Genomic DNA, 17,501 nt, shown 5'->3' with positions numbered 1-17,501 from the left:
TTAACTTTCAGTGATGCTTAAAATATTCAGAACCACATTAAGCATAGTAGATATGAGTGTGAAATATTTGCGTGTAAATAAATGTCAGTACTTATTCATTGAAGGTGCTAAATAAATATACATTGTATTCGATTACACTTTTTTTCAAATATTGAAATTTCAAACATAAATAGTTAAGAGATTCCACATCATGTTTATAACAAATTTGAATGTTTGAAAATTAAAATTTTCTAACGTTTGTATGGTAGAAATTATATGTCTGACTAATTCAAAAGCAAGTATTTTGTTTTAAAATTAAATCTTGACAGAATATTGATATATTAAATTATAGTATATACTCGTAGTAGACACTAGGTGATTATATTATAATAATTTATAGATTCATTACTTTTGGTTAAAATTGTAGTTTTAGTCTATCTATCTCTCCTTAGGTTACCTCCAATGGTGAATTTGAATTGTTCTCTAAAGTTTAAACTTATTGATATATTTTTTCTTTTTCTTTTTTTCATTAGAGAAGGATGAATTGGGTGTTAAAGTGGAGAACTAGTTCTTAATCACAGAATGAATTTTACTGCTACTTTTGTTGTTTTAGAAAGTGAGAATTCCAAATGAATTTTTAAAATGCTGTGAAATTCATGTTTCCTTGACATTGTTATGTTAGGCCGAGAAACATTAATCTTGTCAAGTCGAGCAATTCTCTGGCAAGTAATCTAGATTACTATGCATGACATTAAAAAAATTAGATAGTGACTGAAAAGTGAAACCAAAATTCTTTTGTTTTGTAATTGATTTAAGTGGCGGAATTACTTTTAGAGCGAAGAAGCAACAGAATAATGCAGAAGAAAGACAGGACCCAACAAGGTGAATTGAAGGGCAAGACAAGAATGATAATGTTGTAATGTAAAGGCAGAAAACAAGTGCATGTGTTGTTTTGTTCCAACGAAACGAAAGGAATCCAAACAAGGAAGCCATGACAGGGAGTTTTGTGAAGCGAATCATGAAATCATTGTGTGCAGCTCATGGGATGAGGTCTTCTTCCTCTTTGGCAAAGGTTAAAGTTGGAACTGATATACTCTCTATTGCACCCAATGTTTCTCTTCAAAGAGCTCGCACATGGGACCAAGGTGTCGCTTCTAACTTCTTAACCACTCCTCTCGTGGACATCTTCAAGGTCCCCACCACCTTCTATGCCATTCTCACTCTCAAACTCATCTTTTTTATCTTTTCTCTCAGTTACTGTTACTAATGTCTCTCCCCACCTTGCTTCAGGACAAGAAAGTCGTCATATTTGGAATCCCGGTGGGTTATATATTAGAATTTTCTATGCTTCATTTTCAAGTGTTGGAAGTAAATCAATAGACCTTGCTTTCATTGAATTTTCCAAAATATTCGTTGTGATGTTTTGACTGTTTATCAGGGTGCATTCACAGGAGTCTGTTCAGAAGAACATGTTCCAACTTACATGGATAATGCTGACAAGTTTAAGGCTAAGGGGATCGATTTTGTTATCTGTGTTGCAATTAACGATCCATATACTATGAATGAGTGGGCAGAGAAGCTTCAAGGCAATGATACTGTATGTTATCCCTGTCTTCTTGCCTTGGTTTCTTCTTTCATTCTCTTTTCTTTATTGATAAAGTTGGTATATAAAAATTCAGAAATATAACTAGTATTTTCTTTTATATTAAAATGAGAGGTGAAAACTAACTTTTTTCTTTCAAATTGTTGCTTAAAAGGAAACAGGTTAGTAGTTTCCCTCGCATTTGAATTTGTAAAGTGTTACATTTTTGGCCTAATGTTGTATTTACAATTTTACATTTACCAAGCTTGCATTCTTTTACTTCTGGATACTTGCTACGAATGTTGCCCTTTCATTTTCTTTTTGATATTGGACTTCCAGATTGAGTTTTATGGGGACTTCGATGGCAGCTTTCACAGAAGTTTGAAATTAGCCACTGATCTCTCTAATGTTTTGCTTGGAACTCGTTCTGAAAGGTAATAATTTCTGGTCCTGGAGATATCATACAAGTTGTAATCCTTATAGAACTATTACTATTCTTTTCTATCTTTGACTTCATTTATATATTAAAAGAGTATTGTTTGGTCGTAGATGGTCAGCATATGTAGTAGATGGAGTGATTAAGGCTCTAAATGTTGAAGAAGATCCATCTGTTGTTACAGTTTCTGCTGCACAGACCATTTTGGAACAGATTTGAGGTTTCTGCTGGTTTGTATGTATGCATGAAGTTGATCTTACAGTGAGGTTGGTTTATAATCAGTAAAATTGAAATTATATCTTTGAACATGATTGAGGTATGTGATGGTGGTTTATTTATTTTTTATTTTAAACTTTCAAAAGAAATAGATGAATTATCTTCTTGCATTGATAAATCTTCTGCTCTTTGTTTTCTTCTAAAAGATCATCAAATTAAACTAAAATTGGATTAGCAATTATTAACCTAGACCTAGAAATGTAGGTATCACGAAAATTAAAAAGAAGGAAAATTGGACTACAAGTTATGCTGATATTTGTTGGTGTGACTTGACTTTCAACTTGTTTGAAACATCGTTATTAGAATGCATCAATTGTAAAACTCAAGTCAATAGTTTTATTTAATTGATGACATAAGCAGCTACTTTATTGAAAACAGAGGGAGAGAATGATAACTCCTGTTAACGTAATATTCATACAACTCTATCCTAACTTATTTAGTTGAATTAACTCAAATCTCTTCTTTGATTAAATAATATCATAATTATTAAAAATATAAGACTGTATTAAATAGGCCGATAAACTTACGAATTAATTATCTTATGAAGCTAAATAAGGATAAAAATTACAAATGATTTGAATTACATAGATGTTAAAACTATTTCTAATCAGGAACATAGTTGTTAATTAGTATAATGACACAATATTATATATAAAATTATATTTTATTAAAATATCATTTATAAATAAATTGACTTTTTAAACTTAATAAATTTTCTAAAAGTACGTTTGGTAGTGGACCTTTAACAAAGACTTTAAACATAAAATTTACTATTCATAAGATTGTATTAGAGGGAGAGATAAGATATTCATATGAAGAATAAGTCTATCTACAAGAATTATCAAGATCTTTAAAATAAAAATACACATATTTTAAATTCTTTTTTACAATAAAAAAAAATTAGTATGGGACCTACAAGAAATTACATATTATCATAAAGTTAGATCTCACAAGGTATTTCGTGTTTAATATAGGTATTTTCATGTTTAATGTTAAAATAAAATGTCAAACTAAATTTCTTGGATTATCCAATCAGTACAGTCTATATTCATCAACCTTTTTCGTATAATCAAATCAATATCATCAACGTTGACAATGATGACAAAGTCGTATTATATTCAATTATGCATTGAATGACCTTAATTACAATATTTAATTGAGTAATTGATGCCATTGGCCACCACTTTTTTAACGTTTCCTCTCTTTGTACAAAAGTTTTTAAAAAAGAAAAACACTTTGTTAATTCCTATTAAATTAAAATATTCTAAAATATGTAATTGATAAAGCATAGTTTATGAAATACTATAATTTTCTGTTAAAAAATCAAGCATTTTTTTAAATCTTTGAAATGAAAAAGGTAATGTTAAATGAGTAGTTTAAATATTTGATTAACTAACTAAATGCAATAACATACAAGCTCAAATACAATTTCAAACACCAAGTTAAATCGGACTCTCAAATACCAGACTCGGTTTCTTTTGAAAATATATTATAAGCTATACTATTACGAAATACTCAAATCATATACAAGTTAAAAATTCCAAGTATATAGTTATGAAGCCTAATACTCATTTCGCGCACGTTTGGTAACATACATGTTCCTTAAATTGCTAACATCATAATGATTTATAATTTTATGTTAATCCTGTTTTAGTTTAACTGCATGTGCAACATCTGTTATTTTCACTTAGCAACAAGTAGCCGGAATCACAACCAAATTTGCAAATTTAGAGGCTCTAAATAATTTGATTAATGCTAATAAAGTATTGGTAATGTAAAAATGGGGTAGACATAGATAAGACTCCATGATATTGAGATAGATGCAGCATTAAATAAAAGCAGTGAAACACTATAAATTGATGGCACATATTTCTATTTCCTACAAGTAATTGACATTGATAATGATAACGATGCAGGACGCATACCAACGGGTACATTGGTTATCAGAGGCGTCTCTTGCACTTCTTAGAAAATTCACTCAGCATAGTGACTAAACTTGGTCATCTAAGTCTTCGTAGCTTATCGTTTCCACCCTGAATAGTGAAACACATTGAACGCGTTAGTCAATACTCAACTTTCAACCATTCACCATTACCAAAATCCAATTTGGCACACTTTCTTTTAGAACAACAATAATTATACCGACAGGGGTGCAAATGCAATTTTTGTTTCATCAAGATAGACTAATTTATGGCTGCTACATAAATTCAATGTTAAACCTGTGCTGTAGTTTAGTGGATACCAAGGTTTCATCAAACTTTGATAACGAGATAACTTTTGTAACAATTTTCTTTTAAAGGTAGAAACTAAGATGTTTGATAGATTAGAAGTAACCTGGACCAAAAGATTGCACGCCAGTGACAAATGGGACATCTGAACTAACATCATGAACTGCACCTTCACTCTCTTTACTTGGAGAACCCCCAATGCCATTCTCTCCAGCATACTTCTTCCCTTCATTTGGGAAGTCTGAAGTTCCCTCACTATGGATTGGAATGATAGGAGAATTGGACCGTTTTGAAAGATCAAGGCGTTCAATCATCCGTGCAACTCCGGCAATGCCTGCATTCATCTCACGCTGAACACCTTTACTCAGCTCTTTTACTGAGACATTATGGGCAAGTAACTTCTCTTTGAGGCCCCGTGTACCTTTAGAAATTGATTCCTTATATCTGTTGCAATATTTCAGATAAATTATTAGCACTAGTGGATAATAGTTGGATGGGAACATACACCGGTCACATTTCTGAACATGTTTACCTGGTTGAAGCAGCAGAAAATTTGGATTTGAATGATTCTGAGAAGGAAAACATCTCATAAGTGTTTGGTCGGCTTGCACTTTCGGGTGTAGTGTTTGATACCGGAGGTTGACTATTAAGTGTAGATGTTACTGCCGAGGCAGGCAAACTACCCTCGGATGGTGAAGTTGTTAGTGTTGTTTGCAACTCAGATACATGTATGGAAGAGTTAATATCAAGAACATCTGATGGACCAGCACCAGGTGATCTGTTCCTTTCCTGTCTATGAACACGACGGACTCTATTTGCAGCAGCAACTAGGCGCCTCATAATCTGGTCATCAGAATCAGAGTCGTCTGAGAACAAGTCATCCTCCTGCAACAGAATAACTTGCTACTGATCATTGAATGAAAGTATTCTACATGTATCAAGGAAACAAATGTCAACAGATATTAACACCACAAAACTGATCCCTAAAGATCAACACTTGGATATCTTACATAGGCATACTGTTCAAGACGGGTACGAAAAGTAGCAGCCTTTCTTGATCTCAAGCGTTTTTCATCTTCAACTGCAGCTAGAAGCTCTTGGCTGCAGAAGCAAAAGCAGTTAAGAAAAACCAACAAACATAGCCAAAAAAAGGCTTGGAACAAGTACTTGAAAAGGAGTAAAAAAAGTGACAGACTATTTTTTGGTGGGGAAGGGGTTTAGCAAGTGAGCATATATATACCTGGCAGGGTCTTTCAAAGCAAGGGATTGCCAACAAATTGGGCATTCTTGGCTTCTTTGTGACCTAAAAAAGAAAAAAGAGTTGTGTAAGATGCAGGCCTCAAAATTCAACATATTGTTCCATATTTGCAAAAGAAGAAAAAAGGTACCATTCCTTCTCACATAAGACAAAACGCAATCTATTCACCAAGCAATTAGACAACTTACCACTCAAGAATGCAATGCAGATGATATTCATGTTTGCAACGAGTAACCTGGAATTCAAATGGAGACATTTATAACTCTGTTAGAAATTTAATATCAACAAATTGTAGATTACAAAATTACAATTTTATATAATTAAACACAAAAAATAACTTGATATCACATTATTGAAAATATGTCGTAACACTTAACAGGATTCAACAATCTTGAACCTCAAACACACTTTGAGATTCAGAAGCTAAAGTTAACAATCGTCCACACATAAAAATTTATCATCTGGTGCAGTAATAAGAACAAACAACAGCACAGCCTTCTTCGGATATGCACATGATTGCAAGGTTATCTAACACAAGGCAAACTTTTCCGTCAGTGCTGACAGTTGCTGACAGCAGCAGATCCACACATGCATCTCAGATTAAAGCAAAATAAAACACACTAAAGTTCTAAGCAAATTCAATCACAACTGCAAACCCCAAGACAGATTAAAAAACAGAATAAGTTGAAAACATATCAAATTTCCAAAAAGCACAGAAATTTCTCAAATTTTGACGAAAACATTATCAAAACTCAACGTGAATGAACCAACAAGTTCATGGAGTGCGATCAGTGATTCAAGTTGGTAACTTTTTCACAACCCCAAATGCAGAAAACAGAGAAAAGTGATGCCCCACAACATACAGTGGATGGTTCATGAATGGTGAAGGACTCTAGGCATATACTGCAGGAGTCTTCGAAAGAGTCGTCGAAAAGTGCAGAAGAAGATGGAGCTGATATGGATGGAAAGGGTGACAGAGAAGAAGAAGAGGTGAAGTTTTCCATTGTTAGCTGCACAGTGGTGTGAGATGGAGAAGGGTTTTCGGTGAAGAAGAAGAAGAAGAAACCCTAGAAATGAAGATGAGGGAGTTTGAAGTGATGGAATACAATTACATAAGAAAAGCGAAGGAGCGAAGGGAGGAGAAAATCCTGGGATAATCCTATTCAGCCGCTTTGAAGAAATCAACTGTTGCTTATCACATACATTTTTTTCTTTAACTTTTAATTATTAATTAATGGTTTTTTGTCATTAACTTTCAATAGTTAATAATGATGATATTTTTTTAATTAGTTTGCTTTTGAATTATTTTTCCCTTCTGTGTTTTGATGTTTTCTGTTTAACACTACGTGTACGGTCCTCCTCCATGTATCTATTTTTGTAAATTTGAATACATGAAATAAAGAAGAAATTTTCTTGTTTTAAAGAATAGAAATTCTTGAATTCACATACTAAACTTTAAAATACAAATGATAACACAATTTTGTAAGCATTGTATTAATATTAATTTATAAAGTAGTAGAATAAAAAAATTGGGTTTTCTATCAAATACACATTACTCATTAATAAAACTAAAAAAAAATACTTCGACTGTAGCTAAATAATCATTAAAATATTCCCATATAAATCTAAATTACAAATAAATTTGTCCAATTATAACTGTAGCTTCTAATTAATAAGAAATCAGAATGTTATCAATATAATTTAAAACAATAGTAAAAGGCATTTAATATATACACATTTTGTTAGACTGATTTACATATTAATCCCTATTTTCCAATACTATCTTTCAAATTCTCAGATGAAGTTAATTCTTTCAATATAGTAATATATACCCATTTTGTTATATTGTATATTAATAATTTTTAATGTAGTAAAAATATATAATATAAGTATACATAAATTACTTGGGTATCGTGAATTGTGAAGCAAGAGATACTAAGTTTTGTAATAGTTTTTAATCGAAAAAGAAGAAAGTGTTTGTCCTTTCCTTTTCCTTCTTCTGGGATTATTCTTTTCCCAACACAAGGAAATTTCTTTTGAACATCGCTGAAAACGTCAACCTTCGTATACCTAACGCTATTCCATGGAATATGAATACAAATAAATGGAGTGAACTTTTTGACTTTAGAAATTGTTGTCTTTCCTTTCGGTTAGTGAAATGTCTATAAATTCATTAATATCATTCACATTCAAAATTTCTGTCACAGAAACCAGATTTCTTAAACGGATGAAATAGAAGTTATTAGAGGTAAAATTTGGATCTATTTATTTAGGATAATGATATTTAGACAACTTTTTTTTACAACATAAACATTGATTACGTGTCAATATGTGTTTCCAATCACATGTTGATACATACTCAATGTTGAAATGTTATAAAAAAAATGTTATTTAAGTATCATTATCCATTTATAAATAAAAAGTGCTATAATGATCAAACAATGGGACCATCAAGGTTTGTGGTTGGCAAAAGCTTCACGCGTGAGTGGAAGAAACGGCATTCTTTTATGTTAATTTTCATCCGTACACCACACATTGATGTAGTGCTATATGAATAAAACGATTTTGTTATTTATGATATGGAAAGCCAAAGCGTAGTTACGTTTCTTGACTCCTCTTGTGTCCCAAATGTTAAAATAAAATTACTAGAAGTTTAGTGAAGTGTGTGATTAAATGCGCCACAACACAGTTACTTCCCAAGGTTCTTCCTTACCTATTCTGGCATTTTCTCAACAATGCAATCCCTGCATATATATGACAAAAAGTGAGAGTAACAGAAAGAAAATGGTTAGGAAATCAGTAATATTTGTAGGCTGTCTGATATTAGTATTTTCTTCTATCCTAGTTTTTGTTATCATGTTGATATAAAATATTTATTGTTGTAAATAATGACTAATATTTACAGAGGTTGCAAGCCTAAAATGCTCATTCTGAGTGAATAAGCACACTGAAAATGTATTTTCTCAGCATATATTTGAAAAAAGAAACTTTCAGAATGTACTTTAGAGAATTGCTAGTTTGCTACTGACATAAAAATTTCACATCAAAATATCTACATTACTACATTTTATTCTTTCAGTAAAGAGAGGTAAAAAGGATACAGAGTGTCCATTGTTTCATAATCTATAAAGGAAGTGATGAAAGAAATGATATAAGATTTCTTTTATTGATGGATGAATCAGATAGTTATGATAAGATTGTTAATATTTTGTATTGTCAAATCTTCTGTAAATGGGATTGGTACACCAAAACTTTAAGCGAGAGTTAATTATGGATCTGATTCCAACTACACCATATATGACACTGAACCAATTCGTGAAAGGCTTAAATAAAACTTTGTCATATACTTGCCAAATCACGAAGCAGAAATAGCATAAAATCATATTCCTGAAACCGAATTTACCATTCCTCAAACATGTGTAGTGCATCGTAAGCTCAGAAAGACTTTGCAGTGGGGTTGGTGGAATGTCATTTTGGGCAGTGAGAGTACATGTAACGAGTTAAGTATTTATCATCTTATCAGCGATCGTTATGCATCTAATAAGTGCATAATTGATATTGGCACTGTGATACACTGCAAAAACCGCGCCGAACCAAAATTTCCACACAATTTTGACCCATGAAAGCATCGTTTTTTCTAATATTAGAACAGAAGAGGATGGTAAAGTATAAATTGATTTACTTCGTTGTGTATTTTATGCCAACGGCATATTACAACATAAACATTTGATTTTTCATCTCCAAACCATAAGGTTTCTAATTATTATAAAAATAATGATTATTAATACCCAAAACATAATTAATTAAGCTTCTGAACTTTTAGTCTTCTAAAATATTAAAATGTTAGTTCTCATAAAAAAATCTTAATAACTCTTAAATTTAACTAATAAAACTTTTCTATAAATTTAAATTCTTTCATTCTTCACTCTAATTAATTTCCTATAATTATTTAACAACACAAAAGGTAAGGACTTCTTGAACATCTCAACCGTTTGCATTAAGCTTTCCACGTATTCTAATTCCACATCTCATGATTAGTTGGATTCTTGGTTAATTTAATGGCTGACATGGTATCAACTTGGATCAAAGTCTCTTTCTCTTACTTAACCTCTTACATGCTTGGAAGATTCTTGAACCAAACAACATCACATACACTTGAAGATGCTACAGCATATTTGGTTTCTCAGGTTGACAACTTTATAATAGGTTGTTTTTTCGAAAGCAAGATGAATGTCATCTTTTCCATGAAAAATAATGTATCCCGTTGTGTACTTCCAATCATCAACATCTTCACACCAGTTATTGTTTGAGTAGCTAATAAGTTGATAATCATCTAACTTGGTATATAATAGATTGAGTGACATTATTCCCTTCACATACCTTCGTATTTCAGAGCATTCCGGTGAGATTCCATGTACCGATTTGCTATCCTGACACTTAACATCAAATATGTTCTTGTATTTGTCAGATACCTTAAACTTTCAATTAGACTTCGGTCTTTGCCCACTCAAATCGATCTTCATTTCCATACTTAGACAATTTTGTACTGGGTTTCATTGGGGTGGAAATCGGGTTGCGTTTATTTTCATTTTGAATTTCTTCAAAATATCATCGACATACCTTTCTAGGGACATGAAGATGCCTTCCTTTCCTTTAACGACCTCTAGACCAAGAAAGTACTTTAGAAGACCCAAATCAATCATCTCGAACTCCTTATTCATCACCTCTTTGAATTCTTCAACCTGATTGACTTTGCTTCGCTTGAATATTAGATCATCAACATACAAGGAAACAATCATTATATCCCCTCTATTCTTTTTTATATAGAGAGCTTGTTCATATGAACATTGTTCATACCCACTCTTTTTGAAATAAGTATCAATTCTTTCATTTTGTGCTCAGGGGACTTGTCGTAAAGTGCCTTCTTTAATCTCAACGCTTTCTTTTCTTCTTCTCTTTGCATGTAGCTAAGTGGTTGTTCAATATATAATTCTTCTTCAAGTAACCCATTGAGAAATGTTGACTTCCTATTATTTGCAGAATTGTCCATTTGTGTTGGGTTGCTAAGGAGATCAAGAACTAAATTGTTTCGATCCTCGTCCTAGTCAATTCCTCTCTCCTACTTGTATCCCTTCACTGCAAGCCAAGCTTTATATCACTTAAAATACAAATGGCCAAAACGAAAATGCCACATCGTGGTCTCATTCTTTATGTCAAGCTTCAAGCACCTGATTTGTACTATCTTCAACTCAAGCGACAAACTTATCTTTTAAATCTGGTACCCAATCTTTAATGAGAACCGAGTTTCCCTTTTTCCATCAGTTGTCTCATGCTCAACATATTGCTCTTGAGATTGGGTACTCAGTACACATTTCTGATTTATCCAACTCTATCATTCTTTTGCAAGTACCAGATTGGACCTCAGCCTTTTATCGTCACCTTGGATTCATCTCCAAATGATACTCTCATTCTCGCACATGTGATTACTTGCTCCTATATCAAGATTTCAAACCGAATTGTTAGAGCAACTTGGACTTAGATCGACATCTGAGCTCCTCGACATCATCAATATCTCCTTTTCTTCATTACCTTCCTTACAAAGGATGTTTGTCTCATTCTTTCTCTTAGACTAACAATACTTTTCGAAATGGTCAGACCTTTCCATAATTATAGCATTTGACTCCTAAATTACAATTCTAGGAAAAATGACTCTACTTCTCATATATTGTATTGTTTTTACATTGAATTTATACATAAAAAATTAACCGTGATAAAATCAATACTTTTCATTATTTAAAAACATTATTAGCCTTAATCAATAAATAATCACAGTAAATAATATTTTGATTTTTCATAATTTGATACATTTGTTAATCCTTAATATTTAATATGTGACCATAACTACGTATGAGGCTGGTAACTTTTAAGCTAGGTAGGGTCTTAAAGACTATTCAGTATTAGGCTAATTAAAAGTGTTTCTAGATTTTTGAGATGAATGTATTTAGAAAAACTCCATCTTTTGACAAGTTTTACTATTAGTGTATTGAGTTTGTAATGATCTTAAATGACACACTTGAATCACATATGTATGTTAGATCACATATGTATTTTAGAAGTTAAACATATATACATTTAATGAAATTTTAAGGATGTTACGTCTCATAATTTGTTTCATCAATATTTTTTTACATATGTACAAATGTAAGGGTGTTAAATATTACATTGGGTGGCATTTGGATAAAATTATCATTCAATCCATAAAAACAATATTGGATTGGTCGAGTTTATGTATTTTTTTTATATTAAATTCAATTCCATTGGAAGTGATAGAGATTATATTGGAAGGTGTGGTGGAAGGAGGGAGGGATTGATTGTGAGAAAGAAAATGAGATCATCTTGGAATGGAGAGGAAAAAGAAAACGAAGAAGATATCTCCACATTCATTCATGTAACATAACTACTATCCAATTTGACACATCAGTCAAATTTTAATACTGTTTAATTAGAAAAACTACATCTTTTATTAATAAAGTTTAGAAATAAAATTAATTTAAAATTTAAGAGAAGAACAAAATTCAGCATGTTAGTGGAAGACTAAAAATATATTTAAGAAGACATTTTATGGCACTCTTTTTTCTTCATCACTTTTTTTTTTTTTTATTTGGTCTTCACTCCGTTGGTAGACCACCGTACTGATTCCGTGGCCTCTGGTTGCTCTGAACGGTCAGAATTGAATTTGCAAACACAAACTCAACTTGCCCTTCCAGCTTGATTCCAAAATGCAAGAGCTGTGATTACAATACAGACACCAAACCTTGTTCCTTTCATTAATTGGACCACACCAAACTTGTTTAAGATTCATACCAGCCGTCAATAATGAATTCAAAAATCAAACTACAGATTATTTGCAGCGAGCAAAACATTGGTAATCAGCGTCATCATGTCGCCAAACAAACACAACCACGGAGGAGTGTCTGTCTTTCTCCTTCAGATTTTTAAGATTTTTCTTCTCAGACCTCAGTCGTTGAACTTGTGAGGGTTGTCGTTTATGCAGAGACTTCCAGGAATTAGCGGTTCACGATCACCAGAAGCTAAAGGTTAAGCAGAATTATTGTTGTACTTGCTTTAATCATGCTGGAAAAGACCACACTTGTAGGCTCCACCATATGCATCATGCATGTTTTTTAAAATATATCATCAACCATCATCACATCTTTTACATTCTAACAAATTTCACATCTCTTTATATTTTTAATTATAAATATTTTACATTCTAATTAATTACAAAAAACAAAAATTATGTTGATCCTATTCCTAAAAGTTAGTTAGTGTGAAGTTCTGTTTCTTTCTTTGCAACCCTCAGATTTAATTTAATTTGTACTGCAGTGGCTGTCGTGTTGGAAGCTCTACCGTTTCAAAATAATTGTTGACTGAGAAAAACACGTGATTAGTGGACTCAATGCTAAAAACACAATTTTAATTATTTAACTGAAATTTATTAAAAATTATTAGCTTTAGTTAATGCAATTTAAAACCCTAGAGATATACATATAATGTTGAATCCACTAAAATTATTAATTTTCAGAAAAAACAAAAATCGAAGTTACCGAAATAAGTTTTTACAAAAATTCTCTAACAAAATCTCAACACGTTATTTTGGTGTATTTTTTCCTTTGATTTCGTTTTATTTATTTATTTAATTTATCTCGTGATCAAAGAGATTTATGATTCCATAACCGGCAATCTCTCCTATAATCCAAAGTTTTATCTATTTATTCATTTGTTTGTTATTTTAGCTCATCAAATATATCTCTTATAATACATCAAATATATCTATTACTTTTCTCCCATAGAATATGATATATCTTTTTATTATACATCAAATATATCTCTTACTTATCTATTGATAATAAAAGACTATGTCTCTCTTATTGTGTTAACAAGAATTTTTGTTTTAAGTCTAACGTAAATAACGAAAAATGGTTGACTATATTTTATAAACAATATAAAATTATCTCAAATATCACGAGAAAAAGTTTGACTGTCTAAATGATTCAAAATATCAGAAAATAATATAATAAAACTCAACTACCTAGTTACATTAAATCTAAATATATATATATAAAATAAAAACTCCAAATTTCTCGTCATCAAACTCTTATCTTACATCTTATGCGCAAACTAAATTTATTATATCTAAAGATTTTAAATTATTTCATATCTCAAATCTAAGTAAAAAATAACAATGCAAAAACTAAATTTATTTAATTTTAAAATAAAGATAAAAGAAAAAGTAAAAACCAACTAGTTATGATAGAGAAGACGATATTGAAAAATCTTGGAACTAGAAAGAAAATTCTCTGTAAGATATTATATACATATTTTTTCAGTTAAAATCTACGCCGTTAGTTGTTAACTTAATACAGAGTATGGCATCCCTATTCTCTATAAATGTCCAATTCTAACGCCTCTTCCTTACAGAAAACCCTGTTTCGAACTCTGCCATCTTCTCACCAACCCCTCTCCCTTCCTTGCAACACTCGTAATCACTTCACCATTGTTAACTCTGATATCCCAAGGTTCAACCCAGCACATCAACCACCTAGTACACATCATTTTATAGTACCAACCTCTCTCTTTTTTCCCACGTTCAGAAAACTCAAGCAGCAGCCATCATGATCTCTTTAACGAAATGCTCAGCGTCATCGCTCACTTGTTCTTCTTTCTCAACCAGAAAACTTCCCCTGGCAAGGCCTCAACTTCTCACATTACCAACCATTAACAACGTTGAACAAAGCACAAATCCCTCTCGGTTGTGCTCCCAGAAACCGCTCTACCTTTCATCCACAGAGAGCTTGGCATTGGTGAAGAGAAAGAGGGTGACGGAATGCCAGGCCTATGAGGCTGACAGGTCACGCCCCATAGAGATTAACATTGAGCTGCCGGGTGAAGATGCTGCTCAGAGGGCGAAGATTGGGGTGTATTTTGCCACCTGGTGGGCTTTGAATGTGGTGTTCAACATCTACAATAAGAAGGTTTTGAATGCTTTTCCTTACCCCTGGCTCACCTCCACTCTCTCCCTCGCTGCCGGCTCCCTCATGATGTTAATCTCCTGGGCCACCAGAGTTGCTGAAGTCCCAAAAGTTAACTTCGATTTCTGGAAGGCCTTGTTTCCTGTAAGAATAATCCTTTTTTATTTCTTTCTATTTTTTTTGCATTTTTGTCGTTTTCACAGAAATACTCATGATGTGATTGGCTATCTATTTCTGTAAAAGTTTCATGGTAAATTGAAAACCTTTATATATACCATATGAAAATTGGAGAATATCATAGACACATAACGAATCTGGACCATATAATAATTTGTCGACAGTTTTTGAAAACCTTAATCGCATGACACCTAAATTTGGAAAGGTAAAATGTTGACTCAGAGATGCGAAACTAATTCATTCTCTGTGATCAAATGGTGTGACCATGCGAGTGACTTTGAAAGGTTGATATAGTATTACTCAATTGCATTTTTTTTTGGTGCAGGTTGCGGTGGCACACACAATTGGGCATGTTGCTGCAACTGTGAGCATGTCCAAGGTTGCTGTCTCTTTCACTCACATCATCAAGAGTGGAGAGCCTGCTTTCAGTGTCTTGGTGTCAAGGTTCTTGCTTGGGGAAGCATTCCCAATGCCGGTCTATCTGTCACTGGTGCCAATCATTGGCGGTTGTGCACTAGCTGCTGTAACTGAACTCAATTTCAACACGATTGGTATGATTACTTACTGAAGAACAAGTTTTTGACTTTCTCATATGTAGAATCTTTGTTAGTTCAACACTCTAACTAAAAGATTTGATTGTTTCAGGCTTCATGGGGGCTATGATATCCAATTTGGCATTTGTCTTCAGGAATATATTCTCAAAGAAAGGAATGAAGGGGATGTCTGTTAGTGGAATGAACTACTATGCCTGTCTTTCCATAATGTCTCTGTTGATCCTCACACCTTTTGCCATTGCTGTTGAAGGCCCCAAGGTTTGGGCTGCAGGCTGGCAATCAGCTGTGTCTCAGATTGGTCCAAATTTTGTATGGTAAGTACATCTACAATCTTCAATAGAAGGTGTTGTATTTGAAGTTTTTAACTGTTAAGTTCTTTTGATCAGTTCAACAAGATGTCTTTCTTATTGTTCTGCCTTTAATTCTTTAGAAAATGTTTTAAAATGGTGAATTTTTATGTTTGCAGGTGGGTAGCTGCTCAGAGTGTCTTCTATCACTTGTACAATCAAGTTTCTTATATGTCTCTCGATCAGATTTCTCCCTTAACATTCAGCATTGGAAACACAATGAAAAGGATTTCGGTCATCGTCTCTTCTATTCTTATATTTCACACCCCTGTTCAGCCCATCAATGCTCTTGGTGCTGCCATTGCAATTCTTGGCACCTTCCTCTATTCACAGGTGCATTAATCCTCTCCTTTTAAACTGAGTTTGTCTTTTTTTCACTCTCAGAATCTGATGGCCAACTTGCTCCGTCTGCTCATATTATTGTTGTTTGTTTGTTTGTTTTTGCTGTCTATTCTATGAAAGAAACTGACAGGTTTCTGTTAATTCCATGAACAGGCCAAACAGTGAGGCTGAAATTTTGAAGCTATCATGCAACACTAGGGAACAATGATGAAGATAATGTGATTATTAGTTATCATGCTTTGTTGTCAGTAGGAATTAAGTTGCTTTCTTTTTGGGGTCATAACTGTAGCATTTGTAATAATGTTTTATGTAAATCAGATTTAGAAGATGGAATGCTTATATGAAAACTTCTTCAAAAGATCATTGTAAAATCACGTAGATTTATATTTGTTGCGTCTCCCAACTTTCGCTGTTCAACTTAAGTATTTATTTATAATTAATTTCTCTAATATTACCAAAAATTAATATTTAAACCCAAACTATTTACTTATTTTATTTTTTAACTAAATTTTTCTATATAAATTAATTTTCCATTCATCTTCTAATATACAATAAAGAATTAATTTTTACTTTAATATACAACAATAATTTTTTTTAATCTTTAATGATATCGTAGATTAATGTCACACATTCAATAATATCATCATTATTGATTTGATAATTTTGTTGACATTGCACATTTGATTATATCATCGTGACATCAAGATAATGCTGTCATTATTACTAGTTTTAAAAGATAAAGCTAAAGAGAGGACTAAATAAAACTAACAATGAGATAAATACAAACAAAAGTAAATTAGAAAGTAAAATAAAAAAACATCTTATCTTACGGGACTAAAAGTTTAATTAAATTTTTTTAAACAATTATAACCTTTAAATTTTGTTTGTTTAATAAAAAATATTACTATCATCATATTAAATAATTCAATAAAAATAATATATTACTTTCAACTTCTTTTTAACTAGAAAAAATTAAATTTTCTTTTTGTTTCAAAAAATACTTTTGTGAAAATATAGAAAAGTCATTCCTAAAACCAACAGTTCATCAATCCTAAATTATCACAAAGCGAAAAAAGTTCTGAACAACTAAACGTGAAACTACTATCAATATGTAAAATCGAGGGAATATCAAAGTTGATCCTGGAATCACAAAAGAATTTCTAACTGAAATTTTAATATAAAGAAAATTTTAAAAGTTTATTTATTTTCATGTAAAACTTTTTATATCAAATAAAAAAATGAGGGTATACATATCAAATATGTGAAAAAGTTATATGCAAAAAATATAAA

At 31.9% G+C, this 17,501-nt stretch overlaps 3 protein-coding genes across 5 annotated transcripts; 2 read left to right on the top strand and 1 right to left on the bottom strand.

The window, feature by feature from the left end:
- The first annotated feature begins 364 nt into the window (after positions 1 to 364).
- On the top strand, positions 365 to 2,377 carry LOC106775510 (peroxiredoxin-2F, mitochondrial). 3 transcript variants are annotated; one of them, XM_014662645.2, is made up of 5 exons: positions 365 to 1,171; positions 1,270 to 1,299; positions 1,418 to 1,576; positions 1,901 to 1,995; positions 2,111 to 2,377. In XM_014662645.2, the coding sequence occupies exons 1-5, from the start codon at positions 971 to 973 to the stop codon at positions 2,214 to 2,216; spliced, it is 591 nt and encodes a 196-aa protein (XP_014518131.1). In that variant the 5' UTR covers positions 365 to 970; the 3' UTR covers positions 2,217 to 2,377. The 3 variants fall into 3 exon arrangements, with proteins under 3 accessions (XP_014518131.1, XP_014518130.1, XP_022643002.1); XM_014662644.2 differs by having other exon boundaries at positions 1,270 to 1,347; XM_022787281.1 differs by having other exon boundaries at positions 976 to 1,124; positions 1,234 to 1,347.
- Positions 2,378 to 3,991: 1,614 nt separating this feature from the next.
- Positions 3,992 to 6,945, bottom strand: LOC106774579 (E3 ubiquitin-protein ligase RHF1A). The gene is made up of 7 exons (XM_014661614.2): positions 6,623 to 6,945; positions 5,948 to 5,994; positions 5,742 to 5,804; positions 5,512 to 5,602; positions 5,034 to 5,386; positions 4,608 to 4,945; positions 3,992 to 4,306 (listed from the first exon to the last, which is right to left on the bottom strand). The coding sequence occupies exons 1-7, from the start codon at positions 6,761 to 6,763 to the stop codon at positions 4,293 to 4,295; spliced, it is 1,047 nt and encodes a 348-aa protein (XP_014517100.1). The 5' UTR covers positions 6,764 to 6,945; the 3' UTR covers positions 3,992 to 4,292.
- A 7,273-nt stretch (positions 6,946 to 14,218) lies between these two features.
- Positions 14,219 to 16,624, top strand: LOC106775916 (glucose-6-phosphate/phosphate translocator 2, chloroplastic). The gene is made up of 5 exons (XM_014663164.2): positions 14,219 to 14,935; positions 15,294 to 15,519; positions 15,614 to 15,836; positions 15,989 to 16,202; positions 16,365 to 16,624. The coding sequence occupies exons 1-5, from the start codon at positions 14,435 to 14,437 to the stop codon at positions 16,374 to 16,376; spliced, it is 1,176 nt and encodes a 391-aa protein (XP_014518650.1). The 5' UTR covers positions 14,219 to 14,434; the 3' UTR covers positions 16,377 to 16,624.
- Positions 16,625 to 17,501: the final 877 nt, after the last annotated feature.

This window comes from Vigna radiata, chromosome 10 (assembly GCF_000741045.1).
Source record: "Vigna radiata var. radiata cultivar VC1973A chromosome 10, Vradiata_ver6, whole genome shotgun sequence".
Classification (NCBI taxonomy): domain Eukaryota; kingdom Viridiplantae; phylum Streptophyta; class Magnoliopsida; order Fabales; family Fabaceae; genus Vigna; species Vigna radiata.
Note: the sequence above shows the minus strand (reverse complement) of the source record. Positions and strands in the feature narration are given on the sequence as shown.

Bases quoted from the DNA above. Each gene is read 5' to 3' on its own strand.
- LOC106775510 (XM_014662644.2), top strand. From the start codon at position 971: ATGACAGGGAGTTTTGTGAAGCGAATCATGAAATCATTGTGTGCAGCT. The intron at 1,348-1,417 runs GTAAATCAATAG...ACTGTTTATCAG, and splicing joins TTCATTTTCAAGTGTTGGAA to GGTGCATTCACAGGAGTCTG. The intron at 1,577-1,900 runs GTATGTTATCCC...TTGGACTTCCAG, and splicing joins AGCTTCAAGGCAATGATACT to ATTGAGTTTTATGGGGACTT.
- LOC106774579 (XM_014661614.2), bottom strand. From the start codon at position 6,763: ATGGAAAACTTCACCTCTTCTTCTTCTCTGTCACCCTTTCCATCCATA. The intron at 5,995-6,622 runs GTATGTTGTGGG...TTTGAATTCCAG, and splicing joins CCATTCATGAACCATCCACT to GTTACTCGTTGCAAACATGA. The intron at 4,946-5,033 runs GTAAACATGTTC...ATATTGCAACAG, and splicing joins TTTTCTGCTGCTTCAACCAG to ATATAAGGAATCAATTTCTA.
- LOC106775916 (XM_014663164.2), top strand. From the start codon at position 14,435: ATGATCTCTTTAACGAAATGCTCAGCGTCATCGCTCACTTGTTCTTCT. The intron at 14,936-15,293 runs GTAAGAATAATC...TTTTTGGTGCAG, and splicing joins TCTGGAAGGCCTTGTTTCCT to GTTGCGGTGGCACACACAAT. The intron at 15,837-15,988 runs GTAAGTACATCT...TTATGTTTGCAG, and splicing joins ATTGGTCCAAATTTTGTATG to GTGGGTAGCTGCTCAGAGTG.